Genomic DNA, 15987 nt, shown 5'->3' on the forward strand with positions numbered 1-15987 from the left:
TAAAAAAATCCTCATTCCTCAATGAGAAATGATTCCTGGGCAAGTATAAGTAAGGATAAAGACGTATTTTTCCATATTCAGCCACGAGTATGAATGTCATGCAAAGGAGCTGTATTGCTCTCGTTTTTAGGCAGCAATGATTGAAGAATGTTGTTGAATAATTGCAACTTTACAGGAAGAGAAAAAAACTCCTCAATGATTGTTTCTTTTTTCACTTTTTCTTTTTTTCTTCAATAGATGGCTGCCCAGGTCTCTGTTATGGAAATGGCAGGTGTACTCTTGACCAGAACGGGTGGCACTGTGTTTGTCAAGTGGGCTGGAGCGGCTCAGGATGTAACGTTGTCATGGAAATGGTGTGTGGGGATAACCTGGACAATGATGGAGGTATGATACATAATTCATGGCTGTTTATTTGTCACATCCCCGATTCCCATTTCAATCTATAGTTTTGCTGTATGTTTTCCTTTTTATCACAAAATATCAATGTTTTGTTTGTTTACTCGAGACAGTTGCTCTACAGACTTTATCAATGCAGTGACAGAATAGACCTTTCTGTTAGATGTTCTCCAAGGCAGAATTTATGTATGTGCCACACCTAGCAATTGCGTATTTTTGAAAATATATTAAAAAATATATATCTTTTATTGAGTCATTTCTTTCACCTCTTCTTTCACTTTTCTCCCTTTCTTTCATCAGTGAATGGATACCCAAATGAAAAACTCTTTGTTGCTCTTGGAAGCAGTGAAACTGCTTCTGATAAGTTCTTTGCAATACGAGGCCAAGTATTGTAGGAAAAAAAGTTGACTCATTTGACTGGTGATGAGGATCTCTGCCTACAGAACACTCCCTCTCAGGAAGCAGCGTTGGTTTTTTTCCCAACAAAAACATCCAGTCTTTATTTCAAACTTTCCAGAAAAGCAGCATTATTCCTCACAGGTTGTTCTCAAAGTACTGTTCCTACCTTTTTAGGATCACTTGATTTACTAGACAGTCAAGGAGGACTGTTGCTTCCTCTGCCTTTATTTGTCCCCATTGGCTCACCCCATACTTGGAGCTGAGTAGGTTTCTTGGTCAGACTGTGAATACATCTGCCCCAAATATGGTTGTGTTCTCCCTAAGACTTTATACTGGGATGTATTCTATTTTATTGTGTCGCACTTACAGAGTATCTCAGTGTCTTGGGAGAGATCTCAAGCCTCAGCATTGTATCAGAACTTAGTACAATAATTATCTATTTTCTTCCAGGTCATTGATAAATTAAACTTGATTGAGAGCCAAGAACTGAGGTCACTGTGGGACCTCAATAGAAACACTGTGACTCAGTGATGATTCCTCATTTACAGATATATTTTGAGACCTTCTGATTTTGTATCCTGTGGTCTCTCAGACCATGCTGTCCTTTGGCGAAGGCTTCCTCATTTCTGAATCCCATTCAAATTCGCATTATACCTCTCTCATCCTTCCTTTTTTACCTTATTTCCAAGAGCACTGACAACCACGTCTCTGCCCACTCTCTCTGCTCCTCTATGCCAGTGTGTATCTCTCTTACACAAGGTCCCACAGCTGGGATCGCTGCCCCCGCCTGCTTTCCCATCTGTCCGGTGCCCTCCCCTGCTGTCCGAGCCTCTGACTCACTCATGTACATTCTTAAATCTGCCCACAAAAGTCCTGTTTTCCCTGTAATGTATGTAAAGCATTTTCTGATACACTCTGAACTGGCTCCGTATAAACTGCGCTGTATTGTGATTTTCTATGCTTTATATTCAGCAGTAAAGGTGAGTTATTGAAAGAGTTGGCAGTCTTAACTCTAAATCTCCTTGAATTTGTCAGTTTAAGGCAGACACTTAACTTCATTTCACTGCAGGTTTTAAAAGTAATTTTCTTTTTCTTTTTTAATGGTAACATAACATGTACTAGGACAGCTCTGTTGACGTTACAATTAGAGATAAGTACAGAGAGAAATATTTAATTAATTTGACTAGTACAGATGGGCTAAATGTAATTAAGTTCTCTTCACAATCAATGTTATATAAGAAAAGGAAATTATATCTACATATTAAAACCACTTCTCTTTATATGTGAAGTTCGTAGGACCTGATTTGGAGAAACATAAATTAGAAAAATATCCCTACAGTCGTTAGAGCCATACTAGTTTAATTTTACATGAAATCAGAAGCTGATTCCTAGTGTTTCAGAATTTGTATACTTCTGCAACCATAAAAACAAAATTGGGAAGGAGTTGTGACGTTATCTGTTAAGTTCCTCTTGCCATGAGGTTATGCCTTAGACTGTGAGATCATTATGGTGGCATAATGAGTTCCCATCCATCAGGCTACATAACAGGTTTACGCTTATAAAGATGGAGCCTATTAAGTTTTTGTCTGCAGTTGTGGTGAGCTAAGAGTGTGCACTTAGTTAAGTTACCAAAACTCAGCTGGCAGGTAGTCACTTCGTAAGCAGTTAGTTGTGATAGGATCACATTCAGGCAGCAACACGTAGCTTGAAAGATCATGCTCCAGACCTAATTTAGTGCCATGCATAGTGCAAATCATGGTATTCTTACCTAGAAAAGGTCTTATTTATTGCAGGCATGTTTAAATCAAGCATTTCTGTATCAGCTCTTATGAGGTGTTTTGTGCTTCAAGGTCTTTAGAAAGAAGTCACAACCAAAGAGCAAAGCTGTGGTAGCATTGGACAAATGCTACTTCAAGCAAACTCTAAGTTCAGTAGTTTCAGCAACTTCTAATTTGCAGTTGCTCAGCATGATGATTTGGTGTAGGTTTATTATATAGTGCTTTCTGAGACTGAAAACCTGACATTGTTACTATATCAAAATACGTGGTAGAAAAAAATGTATCATTTTATTATAAAAATGGAAGTGTTCTAAGTGATTCCAACTTCAGAGATTAAATAGTCTCATTTGTTTGGCACGAAGAAGTGTTAGCATTATATATTATATATATTATATATGTGATCTGTAGTAATGGCACAGGAGCTTTAGAGAGGAGGGAGCCTTGAACTGTTTTTGTAAGACCTGCTATATTAGTGTAAAGGCAAGCCACAAGTGTGCTCATGTGCATCCCAGCTCAGCATAGACTGAAACACTGAGTTCCACACCAGGGCAGTTGTCCCTGATGGTACAGTTAAAACACGTGCAGAACCATCTTCAGGGAGACGTTTCTTTTAGAGCCCTGTTAGTATGCTCAGTACTCACACCCTGACTGTATCAGAGCTGTACTGTTCCTTCTCATCACTCTCTGTTAGCTTTTCTCTCCTTGCAGAGTTAAGGGCATGTTTACCTGTTCAAATATCACTATAAATACCACTGGAAAGGTCTTAGCATTATAACAGATGTGCAACGACATGGTTTGCACTTGCTCTTGTGGAGTACATCTGCAGTCTGTTAGCACAGTGATGTCCATTAAATAACAGCAAGACGTCAAGATGTCCTTTGCAGTGGGGTGTGCCTTTTCCCCACCGCAGCTTTCCTCAGCATTACATGTTCCCCATTTCTTATTCTCACTCTTTCGTTATCATGACTGACATGATTTCATTTTCAATTTATAAGATGAGCATTCCACTCCTTTCAGCAGGTCATTTTCTCTTGTCCTGCCATTGTCTTCTACTCTCTATGGAAGCTTTGGTAGCTCCAAAGGTGAGCATCAGTGTCCCGTGGCTGCAGAGCTTGAGCCGTGGGATGTGTGAAGAGTTGGGCACCATCCTACCCCAGCTTGCCAGCTACTCTTCTGCTCTTCTTACCCATGCTTGCCTTGCTACTGCACATGAGGGTCATCGTCATAACCTCAAAGATACAGCCTGTCATTCCCTTGAATTTCTTTGATACTGATCTCTGTTTTAAAGTTGTTTGGATCACTTTTCATCATATTTTTTTCTTTCCTGAATCAATCTTGACTGTTTTTGTTTTTAAGGAAAATACTGTTTACTGCAAGCTTTGAATTCCCTTCCAAATACCCCTTCAGTCACTTCAGACAGTTATTGTAGCTTTCTCCAGGCTCTTCCAAGCACAAGAAAACATATGACTCAGCATAGCCTTTGGTAGATAGCCATCGCTGCTAAAATATTGATGTATTCCTGACCCATCCATTGGCATTTTAATAACCTATCTGTCACAGGGATATTGAGTCCGTATATAAGTAATATGCTATTATTACACAATATAAATAATACTGATGGGAATGGTTTTTGCTGTTGCTGAGCAGCGAGGGCTCCCCAGGGATGCTTTTTTCTGAAAATATGATATATTTGCACTCTCCTGCCCCGTGGAAGGCCAAACACTACTCCCGCCCATTGAATAGAACACTGAACAGCCTTTCTTGAGACATAATGTTGAGTTTCCAAATGTCCTTACACAACAGCAGCGTTCTCAGTTAACAGCCTCACTCTTTGCTGCATTCTATGTATTACAGCTGAAATTTGGGGAGACGTTTGGATTAATGCATTACAAATAAGTCTCATTAACGTTGCTGCTGCCTGGTCTCTTCCAAAGTTCCTCTTTGATTCAGTTCACCCAGATTCCTGGCAACCCTAATTGGGCTTAACTGAACCTGTGGTGAAACAAGTTGGCACAGGCATTGTTTAAAGCTTATTTGAAATCTGTAAAAGAAAGCAAGCAAATGTAAGTTGAAGACTCCTGTGGATTTTTCCTCACAAACAACAAAAGTGTTGGACAATTGACTACTTGAGTTTAATTACTGAAAAGCTCAAATCCCTCAAGATCTGGGAGTTTCAGCATTGAGTTTTTTACATTGTTGTGAATTAGAAGTTCAGGAAACAAAATCTGTTTACTGAAGGGGTGAACTTGCAGCTCATTTTGCTTTCTGTGAAAATGTTCTGGAGGTTTGTTCTCAGAGCTCAATCCCTGCCTTGCCCTCATCAGGATCTGTATGGAGAGTGAGAACACTTACGCAGGCACCACTGGGTCACTCTGCAGCAGAGAAAGCAAAGGGCATTGGTACTGTTTATATTAAATACAGTACACTGCTTGGGGATGGCCTTGATTTTCATGTGAGTAAGCACATATGTCTCTTGGTCCATGTGTTTGGGAGTATCCCTGTGAACATGTATATGCAAGTGAAGTGTAAGCATATAGGCTGCTAACGTGCAGCATTCTGGTTTTTGCAGTAAACATAAAACTTCAAACCTGACAACATTAGCAGTGCCTTCTCCATGTATGAAAAAGCTCAAAGGGATGAGAACTGTGCTCTTTGAACTTTAAAGCAGAAGAATTGTAATTTTTCTTACTATTTGCATTTTGCTTGCCAGCATTTGATAATGGGGACAGATTATTAAAATCTGCAGTAACCTAGTAATGTGGGAGGTAGAATCCAATTGAATTTGGCATTTCCATATCCAGCCAATAAAACCTCTGAGTGGTTTAATAGAAAAGAAGCTGTGGTGAAAGTTACTGCACTTTGCACTAGTGAGCTGGGGAAGGGACCACTGCTGCAGTGGGAACTGCTTTGTTCTTTGCTTCTTTCTTGGTGACCTTCCCAGTGCCTCTCCAATGTCTTCATGGTATTCTGCCACCTGGAAACCAATTGTGAACACCAATACATTTTCAGCATCATGTTGTTGCTACACAAATTGGAAGTAATTCAAGATGGAAAGATTCAAAAAGCCGAGAGTTTAAAAGTAGGTGGCATGGAGATGTGAATACCATGCCTGGAATATCTCACTTGTTCCGTGGTCTTGCTATTAGATTTTATGTTAACAAGTAAAGTGTTGCCTCAGCTGACAACGTACCTTTTCATCTTCCAACCATTGCTGTATTTTCTTGAAATAGATAATGTGCTCAAATACAAACTATATAAAATACAATTATTGTGAAGCATTCTCTCAAACCTGATAAGGAAGTCATTATATTGCTGGGAAGTAAGCAGTAAAGAGGAGGGTCCATAGCTTCATTCCCAAGTTAGGCAGGTGCTGAGGGTGCTCCTCCATGTAGAAGAGAGATTGCTGCATAATCCATACATTACAGAGTGTGCTGTAGCCAGCACACATAGAACCCTCAGTGGCTGTAGTAGAGAAAGAGGTGAGAAAGAATTAATTTCATCACAGTTATGTATTTTTTTTCCATCGTATTAAATACAAAATACCTGTGTAAGCAAGAAAATGCGTTGTTTTCTTTTTTATTGAACAACATTGTGTGATTCCATTGACACAAACTTCTGACACAATAAATATTAATGTTATTCCTTATTGAACACTTCCTGAAAGGATCCTTTCTCCCAGCAAGGAAATGAGCAAACCTCATCCTAGCACTGCTACAGCAGCGCAGAGAGGAGTGGTGAGGCTGAGAACAGAACAGCTTGTTTTGGCATGCTCTGCCTTCTCTTTGAAGTTGCTTAAATTATTTAAGAGTGCCATGAAGCACTTTTTATCCTCAAGTTGGTCTTTGTGGATTCTGTTTTAGCAATAATGTTAGAAGTATTTTGACTGTCTAGTTTATTTATTTATTTATTTATTTTAAAAAAGGTCTATAATTACCTTTTGCATACAAAGCAAAATAGTTGTGGAACATGTGAATTGTGAACATGTAGTTCTTGCCACCTCTCGAATTTGAAATTTGTCCTACCAAAATCTGAATCACTTTGTTATATAATCTGTACTGCACTGTGAAGGTCCCTGAATGCCTTTTACGTAAGATAAATTTGAAAATGCTAATAGCAAACTAGAGTCATTTACACCCCTGTAATACATCCTAGCTACACCTATGCTGTGATGCACTGTTTGTAATTGACAATAAAAACTCCAGTATACAGAGTCTCCTGCTGTATAAATTACAGTTTTTGCTGTTTGCAGAGGTTTGTTCATACTCCTGACTGTTGTCTCCTGAGATCTAATAGAAACCCTGCTGTTTTCTTAACACGCTAAGTTTTTTAATAGTTTGTTCCTGATCTGAAAATTTATCATACACACAAAAAAAACCACTAACAACTGTGACCATTGGTTAAGTACTGAAAATCATGTGTGTGTGCTATTTCCAAATGAATGAGTTTATAAATGAGATATTTTTTTCCGGGTTATTCTCATGGATTAAAAATCTTTTTAACTAGGGTTGACTTGTTGAGAACAGTATCTACACATGCATTTACTAATTCCTTTTATCAGGTATGATGCTGAGTTATGGTAGAATCGGCAAGAAGATAGCTAAAGAAAACCTTTGCAGGAGACAGAAATATCTGATTTATGAAATGCATGTAAGTGGAGGCTTAAGCTGAGGAAAATCAGTCTTCATTTCTTTGTGCCACTAGATCCAAATAAGGCAAGCTATGTGCATGAGAAGACTGGAGCAAAATGTCCTCAATAATTTTTTATTCAAACAGTTCTGCTCAGAAATCATAGAACGTTTCATGTGGATTTATTCAAAATAAAATGTTTGATTTCTGCGTTTATATTTGTGGGATATACATGTAATTTTTTTTATTACAGCAGAAGTCTAATGAGCCTTAAGTGGAAGAAACAATTTATTTTGGAGAAGGGTTCCAAATTGGCCCCAAAGTAGATGTTTTATTATTTTACTTCAGCAAAGTGTAAGAAATTGATTTCACTTTTATGGAAGAAGATTTAATTTCCTGAATTCTGTTTGAGTGTTCGGGGGAAAAAAAAAAAGCTAAAAGTTGCATTATTTAAAAGTATTATAGTTAAAAATTCTTCAATACAAACTCTGTATCCATTTGTTGTGCTGTTAGGACAAATGCCACCCTGGATTATTCTGATAGGCTTCTGGGACTTCACACCCTTCCTACTGGGAAACCCACCCCTTTCATAGCCCTGAAACACTGGAGTAGGAAATGAAGCCAAATACAAGTAATTCAAGCCAAAATAACACATTAGCAGAATCTGAATGGGCTGATAAGATGGTCAGTTTGCAAAGAACAGGTGAAAACTGATTCTGCTTGGAAGATGAAAGTGGTTTTCCCTTTCCCTGCATTCTTTAAGTATACAGCATGAATGCCAAGTGCATGTTGCCAGACGTAAGCTGTTGAGCAATGCAGTAAAGAATGAGGATTCTATTAGAGAAAGCAATTGTAAAGAATTTAATTGTTGTCTTTTTAGCTGTTTATTTTCTAAGCAAATCTTCAGATTCTAATAGTTCTGAGAATTTTCACTTTTGCTTCTTACGTAAGAGAATCAGGTCAGCTCAGTTCCCACACTGAATGGCTTATTGACAAGGAAAAAATTAGTCAGAGGAACTACAGCAGAATAAATTACTCCAAAATAGCTTCCCCACAGATACTTATTCTGGAATAAGCATGTCTTTTTAATGATTGTTACTCGTTTCTGCCAGACCAATGTTTTTCACATTTCCCAGGTACACAGCAGCTCATGCCTTGCAGGGAGTACCTGGGCTTCTTGAAGAAGAGCTGTCACTGCTGGAACTGCTCCACCAGTAGAGACCTGACCTGAGTGGCCACAGCCTGCCACATAGAGCCCACACAGGGTTCTTCAGAAGTACAGAGTAAAAGCAAGGGATTTTACTTTCTACATTGCCTTTTCAAGTCTAGTAGAATTCTTCAATATTTGCAGTCTTGGAGGGCGTAGTAGTAAACTTGGTGCTTTTTTCTGTTCAATTCACATATTTAGAGTATAGAGTGACTCACTTTGGACAAAGAAAGAGGAAGCAGTAAGAGTAGGGGGTTTTTTTCCTTGCAATTCCAAGTTTGCTTTTCAACCCCAGAAATACTTTTTTTCCTTCCTTCATGAGAGCATGTTGAGCCTCTGTCCTTTGGCTCATATTGTTCACTTCTCCTTCTATTCCATGTGTGGCTTTGTTTAGAGTGGAGATCTCTTATTATTTCAGCTGACAGATTTCCTAGCAAATCTAAATAGCTTTTTAGGTTTTCTTGTATATAAAGTGACTGCTACTCTCAAAGTCAATAAACTCAATATGGCCCTGTGAAGCTCCTCTCCCGCTACTAGCAGTTGCCTGTTGTGTTCCAGGACGGGGGGAATATGGAAGAGCTGACCTGTAGCTATGCCAGCTTTGCTAGACCTGGGGGGCTCGGATTATTGTTGTTAGCTATCTACAGTTGCCCTTGTCTCATCATCACAAGAACTAGCCTTCACTATCTGATTTCCCAGCTGCAGTAGGAGAGAATTGTTAATATTTTTTGCTTAGCCAAACAATTACCTTGCTCAAGGTCAGGCAAAGATTTTCAGATTCCAGGAAAGCCCATTTCATTATACTTGTTTGTTCAGTTGAAGAGCTTTCGCTTTCTTTTCAAAGTGAATATTTTATGCTGTTATTTACTGAATACTCACATAGTGCAGTGAGCTCTATTGAGAAAAGAGCAGAGTTGTCTGAGAGCTGGTCTTGCACCCATTAAAGTCAATGACAAAACGACAGCAGCTTCTTTGATAATGCAGTTTGCCCTGAGGAGGTAGGGTTTTATAGGCACAAAAGTGTCGGCACAAACAGAGCAGGAAAAGTCAAAGTTTGAAGTGAAAATATCTGACAGTATGTTGATGCTGTAGAATTCCAGTTTTAACACAAGGGAAATCCATGCAGTGATATGATGACTCCGCACTTAGACAGACTGACCTTGTTAAAAATACAAAGAAGAGATGTCTTTTTTGAAGGTTAAAGGATATGAAGCCTTACTGTTCCTTTATATGCATTAGTGTGTTTGTCAATCCAAGGAAGTTAGCAACTGATAAGTCATGAAATGGATGTTTAAGAGGATAGTTGGACATTTTACCATACCTTATTAAATCTGACAGTTTCTGGTGAAGTATGTAATTTAGGCAATTTGGACGTCTGGGCTGCTGATGGAAGCAATTAAATGCTGATGGCCCAATTTTAAGTTTTATTTAGGTGTTTAATTTAGATTTACTTCAGTGCTTCACTTTGCTTTTAATCATAAGATTTGGACATTTAAGTAAATTACTGTCACCCTCGAATATAGCTGCAAGTTTCTCCATGAAGAAATGTAGATTTTTGAAATATCAATTATTGCTTCAGTTTTCCATGCATGAGGAGTGAAAAGAGGAGAAACAGATTTGTTTTCACTCACCAAATTTGCTTTCCTTGGGCATACGTCCATGGAGAAGACTGTACCACTCAGGTCACTGGGATAAAGCCTGTATGGATGTGTGAATTTGTTTATCGCCAACTGCCAAAGGACTGTAGTCATGATTCTGCCCTTTTGGGATCATCTTAGTATTGCAACCAACAGATGAAAACAAACATCCTGAAGCACATACAAAGCTATCGTAGGGCTTAAAATGGAAGATAGAAAACTGCTACAAGGATCTTTTTTACTACTATAGTAAGGATGCTCATGGGACTTATATAACATTTCAGACTTTCTTGTTATTGCAGCCTGCTTAGTGAATGTATATCCTTCACAGGTGTGAACATACAGTAGGGGACAGTGATCAGAGAGATCAGCTGCCCCATGTGGCATTGTGTAGTGATTTTCTTCTGTTTGTTCTGCAGTCCCACTCTACCCTAGATTCTGGGTTTGTAACTTTTATTTTGTCATTGTTATGTGGGGATTTTATGAGGTGATACAGTGTTAATAATTAGAGAGAAACACCTACCCAGAATTAAGCATGTAGATAAATGCTTTATTGAATTAGAATGTATCATAATCAGCATGCCTTCCAATTGATTAAATAGCTCCTGTGCTTTCCAGTAGTAAATGCTGTGCTTTGTCCTCAGAATCACTCAGTTCTCTGAACTTTCTATTCTCTCTGTTTCAGATGGCTTGACAGACTGCGTAGACCCCGACTGCTGTCAGCAAAACAACTGCTATGTGAGTCCTCTCTGCCAGGGTTCGCCTGATCCCCTTGACCTTATCCAACACAGCCAACCGCCTTTCTCTCAGCATCCTCCAAGGCTCTTTTATGATCGAATCAGATTTCTTATTGGGAAGGAAAGCACTCACGTGATCCCAGGAGATATCTCATTTGAGAGCAGGTGAGTTTTATTCTAGATGTAATGCCTCTGAATATTGAGAACAGCAAGGAAATTACTTAACTAGGAGAAAGTGATATGTAGATCATGGAGAAGTCTTCACTGATAATCAAAAAGTATTTTAAAAGATAGCAAACTTTGAAGCCCCAACAGCTGTGAGTCTTCCTTGTTATATTCTCATTGCTACATCTAACTTATAAAAGCATCACAGTAACTCTACTACTCTTATTAAAAAGACTGAACTGCTGTGGAAGGTGAACCATCAATACTTGAAAAATAAGTGAGGGGAAGTTCAACTCTTTGTGCTGCAAATGCACGTAATGGCAGGAAACAGATGTGTTGAATTCATATATGCTACTCGATAGAATTTGTTTAGTATTCAGAGTAATAAATTCAATGTGAGTTATTTATGTATAATCTAGCTACCTAATTAACAAACTTGCTTTTTTAATTACGTATGCATAAAGAGTGTGAAGTTAACTATCTTGTGTTGCAGATTATTCTTATGCTGTCATGTAAACAGTAGTGTGTGATTGTTGAGTTTTTTGGAGATTGGCTTGCCCTTTAATAGGAAGTGCAATAGAAGAGGGGCACTTACATGCTCAGAAACCCAGTAACACACATTTTCTTGAGCATTTGAAATATAGGGACATATAAGTTTTTATGCTGTAGTTCACCTGGGAAGCTATAACTTACATGCTGACAAAGAGATCTATAAATCATCCATATCACTTAACTATTACCCTGTCAACTAGGCATATACATTAGATAAACCATGTTCCAGTAATAAGGGCATGAGATTTATTTTTTTATTTTCAGGGCACAGTAAATAGCACTTAGGTTACAACCTCAGCTTCATTCCATAGCTGCACACAAATTCAATGCACTTTGTCTTTGTACTTTATTAATTATTACTAAAGTAAATATGTAAACAGAGTCTTTATTGATCTGTAATACCTAGACATTTAATCAGTATTAATAACAAAACAGGATGTTATAAATATGTAGAACAGTAGGGCATGAAAATGAACTGTGTGAAGAGCACCCACCTGACAAAGATAGGTCTTTCTGAGTACAGCACTGGTGGAACAGTGCCATCGCACCTCCTACAAGATCCTTGGCTGGCTGTACACGCCATGCAGCAGACTGCAGTTTAAAACACAAGTCACCAGTGAAAGATTTTCCTCATGGAAATGTCTCACCATGAGGTGTTTTCACAGAGAAGGTTAGCACTCAAGTCGCCTGAATGGTGTTCTGTGGCATTGCAAATGTTAGCAGCCAGATTGCACGTAATCCCACCACCATGCTTTTGTAGATATAAGGAACTGATCTTTTTAAAGCTATCATTGATGTGATTTAACTTGGATTTAAAAGCTTTTCCTGAGTATTTCATTTCTTTACCCTCATGTCTGGTGTGCTTTAGGAGAATGAAGAGCATTGAAGGTCTGTGTCTGAGGAGCAGCCGATCCTTGCCATGGTTTCCTACTTCAGGCTTTATAGTACAAAGGAATGTGACTTGTAGTTGGGCACTGTACACACCTCAGATATCATTTCCTCACATGGTAAAAAGATCGGAGATCTTTGGGATTCTGATGGGGCTGCTTCTGCATTTAGAGTTAGGGCAGTGCCTCGAGATTTGCCATCCGCCACGTCTCTGGGGTTTTGTCAGCAGTGATCTGCCATGTACAAGGCACCCTAAGGAGTTCATCGGTCTACACGTCACTTGATCCTCAAGTGTTCCAGGCTGTTGAAAAATTGCTCATCCATAAGTCAAACATTATTAAAAGCTGAGGGAATTTTCCTTAAGGATCGTGGATAAGCAAAATCTCAGAAGGAAGCAGTAGCTTAGCAGCGCTGTATCTGTTCAGAATCTTCCCCTGACATAGTCAGTCTGGTTGTCATCTTTGTCTATTTGTCTCCTGGGAGTTAAGGTTGTTGGAAAAAAAAAAAACATAGGTAGATTATTATTACTACTGTAAATACATCAAAAATCTGTGATTCTGCCTATCTGGGGAAGACCAAAGGATACTTGAGTTTTCTAATATCCTTTTAGCTACTGATGAAGAGGTTCTGCCTGTGCAGATGATATTAACTCTTGGCTGTTTGCAGTGCCGTATTTGTAGCATGAGTGGTTAAATGAGAAGTGCTGTAAGGATTTATTTATTTCAGAGTATTGCCATCCATTCACACTGGTGCTCAGATATAGAATTTTGCAAAGCCCTATCTGGCTTTTTCTTTTTCCCCCTTTTTGCAAGTCTCCAAGATCATTAGGAGGATTAAAGAAGAAATATCTGTTTCTTCTTCTATCTGAAAACTGATGTTCTCAGTCTTCTGATGAAAATGACATTGTGAAGTATATTACTGTATTGTACGTCAGTGGAACTCCAATATGGGTGATGTTTACATGAATCTCACTGTAGATAATGCCGATTTCATGTTGAATTGCTTTGGGAAACTATCAGAAAACAGCGAAGATTATCTCTGTCCTTAAACCTGAAAGTGTTTGGTCTCTGCCATATTCCTGGCATTTTCATCATCTGACATACTAAAATGCGTAGTTCTGAGAACTGTTGGGACATTTATCCTTTTACATCATAGACTTTATATTAGATTTAATTTTTAAAAAACTAGGCTTCTAGAACATAGTGTTTGTTCAATGCATAGACCAAAATTAGTATTAAGGAACTCATTGTTTTCAAAAAATATATTTTCTTCCTGTGTCATTTGCACAGGGTTTTTGACATGCTGCTAACCTGAACAGTGACATCTGCTTAAAGGCAGATGAGACAAATTCTGAATAAATGGAAATGTGCTAGCTTACATCAGGAATGATTTTGAGCCACTACATGTAGCATGGTGTAGAGGATTAAAATGTTTTATCAACTTCCTTTCTCAGGAAGATTTTTGGCTTGTTTCTTTGCTGAGAGTTTTTAATGCATGCTGCTGGCAAGCTATTTGACTCACTGCAAATTGCCTACAAAAGGGGTCCAGTGCATGGTACTGAATTAATTACCCTTCAAAGGCTGCTTACAGCAACACTGTCAGCAGGAAGAAATGAATGTACCTTACTCGCCTTCAGCTTAATTTCTCTGATTGAAGGTTTTAATCAGAAATGTAATACAGTAAATGACATCTTCTGGTAATGTGACACTTGCGAATTCACACGTTGCTTGACGGAGTTCCACATCTAAGCTTAATGTCTCAGCCTGAGGTGCTCAGAGAATATTGGAAACTCAACGCACTAAACAAAAGCAGAAAAATAACAAATAAGAAGTAGCAGAGCAAGACAGAATGGTGGTAGAATAATGAAGTGCTTTACAAGCAGTGAAAGAATGCATCTGGAATTTTAAACTGTTTACATTTTAAATTAGAGATGCCAAACAAACTGCATGGCAGAGATCAGAGTCACAGAGCTGAGCTCCTCACTTACGCACCGAATGACCCATGAAGCGTTTACAGAGAAATTCTACTTTTTTAGGCCACCTACAACCCATAGGAATCTCTGCTTTCTCTCAACTGCTCCCTCTGGAGCTGCAGCTTTAGAACAGCTTATCAGGGACCTGTTCCCTCCCGAAATGCTCTTAATTGGAAAAGTCATTTTTGTACTCACTATAAAGTTTGAATATTTGAGCAACCTTACTCCAAGATCGTGCAATCTTTGCAAGTTAAATGGCTGTAGGATGGGTGGTATGAGTTGTTACCCATTACCACATGAGAAATAAAAGCAGGTCAGTAACAAATGTGTTGAATAAGCCCTAGAGACTGAAAATCCAAGAGGAAAATGCAGCACGCTGTGGAGGCATAATGATGTTTAGAGGTTTCTTCATTAAAATTAAGAATAGCAGTGAGCACTAGCGAGGTCCAACAAAGAGAGTGAATACTGAGGCAAGGAAATAGTTAAATAGTAGTGGAGTCAGATGTGACATCACTGAGGGGAAAGAGCCCTAAAAGCTCTGTTAAGGAAAGGAATTAAGCGAGATCTTCTGCAAGAGAGTGCGCTCCCTTCAGAGTGTAGTCAGGGCACTGGGGAAGTAGGGCCAGTGGCTGCAGTGTGGGGGTGTTTTGTTACTTCCCAGAGCCCTGCAGATTCGTAAAGTAACTGAAAAAGGTTTTAATGCCTGCAGTAAATGCAAAAATTATAAGTAATTCTGATCAAACGCCTAGCTGAAGATTTAGTAGGTGCTGGTAATTCAAAAAGAGGCCAAAGAGTGAAGACTCTTCAACTTGAGTGGGTAGTAAAAAGACAGTAAATAATGAGAACAAATGTGGCGACACAAAGGAAGGTTTAGAACATATGAAATCTAAAAGAGTGGAAAGACAGTTCAGTACAGATAAACGTAGAATAATGAGTTTTAGGAGTCTTTATCACATAGTGTAAATGTGTGTGGCTTGTAAAATATGATGAATAAAAAAGGAGCAGGAAGTTGAAAGATAAGTCTCTTAATATTATTTATGAATAATGAGAAGTGAATGAATAGAGGAAAAGAGCTGTGTATGAAATAATGAAGACTTTGATGAGTTGTTATCACAGAAATCTGTATGCTTGATAAAATATGAGGAAATAGTGGAGCCAGAAGATAGATCTGTGGAATGAGAATCATTGAATGAACAAACAGGAGTACTAGAACAACGTACTGAATAATGATGACTCCTAGAAGTCTCTTTTAGACCCACATGCTTTTTAAACATGGACTGCACTAATAACAGGATTGGAAAGTGAGAGATAAGTCTGTCGATGTCAAAAATGCGAGAAAACAATTGGAGCCAGTAGTTACTATTCTAATACATCAGAGAGTAATTGAGCCTGCCTTTTCTTCTTCAGTGAGTCTTGAGAGTTGAAACACACAAGAGTTTGATTGCCTTCAGTGGAGCAGCAGACTTTGCCCACAGCTCGAGCCACAACCAGCTTAGTTAATGTAGGGAGCAGAAAGGTGCGTACTGACACTAGTGCAGCATTCCCCATTCCTCTGAGAACTCTCATCTACTTTGCTTGTAATTAGTACCTTTTTATGTCCTGGGAGCATGGAATTCTTATTAACAGCTAT

General features: G+C 38.6%; 1 protein-coding gene across 1 annotated transcript in view; it reads left to right on the forward strand.

Moving 5' to 3' along the window:
• TENM1 (teneurin transmembrane protein 1) overlaps positions 1 to 15987 on the forward strand; it is a 268505-nt gene that overhangs the window by 179253 nt on the left and 73265 nt on the right. The window contains 2 exon segments of the mRNA XM_031554696.1: positions 238 to 384; positions 10729 to 10945. Of these exon segments, the coding sequence (XP_031410556.1) occupies positions 238 to 384; positions 10729 to 10945 (364 nt within the window).

The sequence above is a fragment of the Meleagris gallopavo genome, chromosome 9 (genome assembly GCF_000146605.3).
Source record: "Meleagris gallopavo isolate NT-WF06-2002-E0010 breed Aviagen turkey brand Nicholas breeding stock chromosome 9, Turkey_5.1, whole genome shotgun sequence".
Classification (NCBI taxonomy): Eukaryota; Metazoa; Chordata; class Aves; order Galliformes; family Phasianidae; genus Meleagris; species Meleagris gallopavo.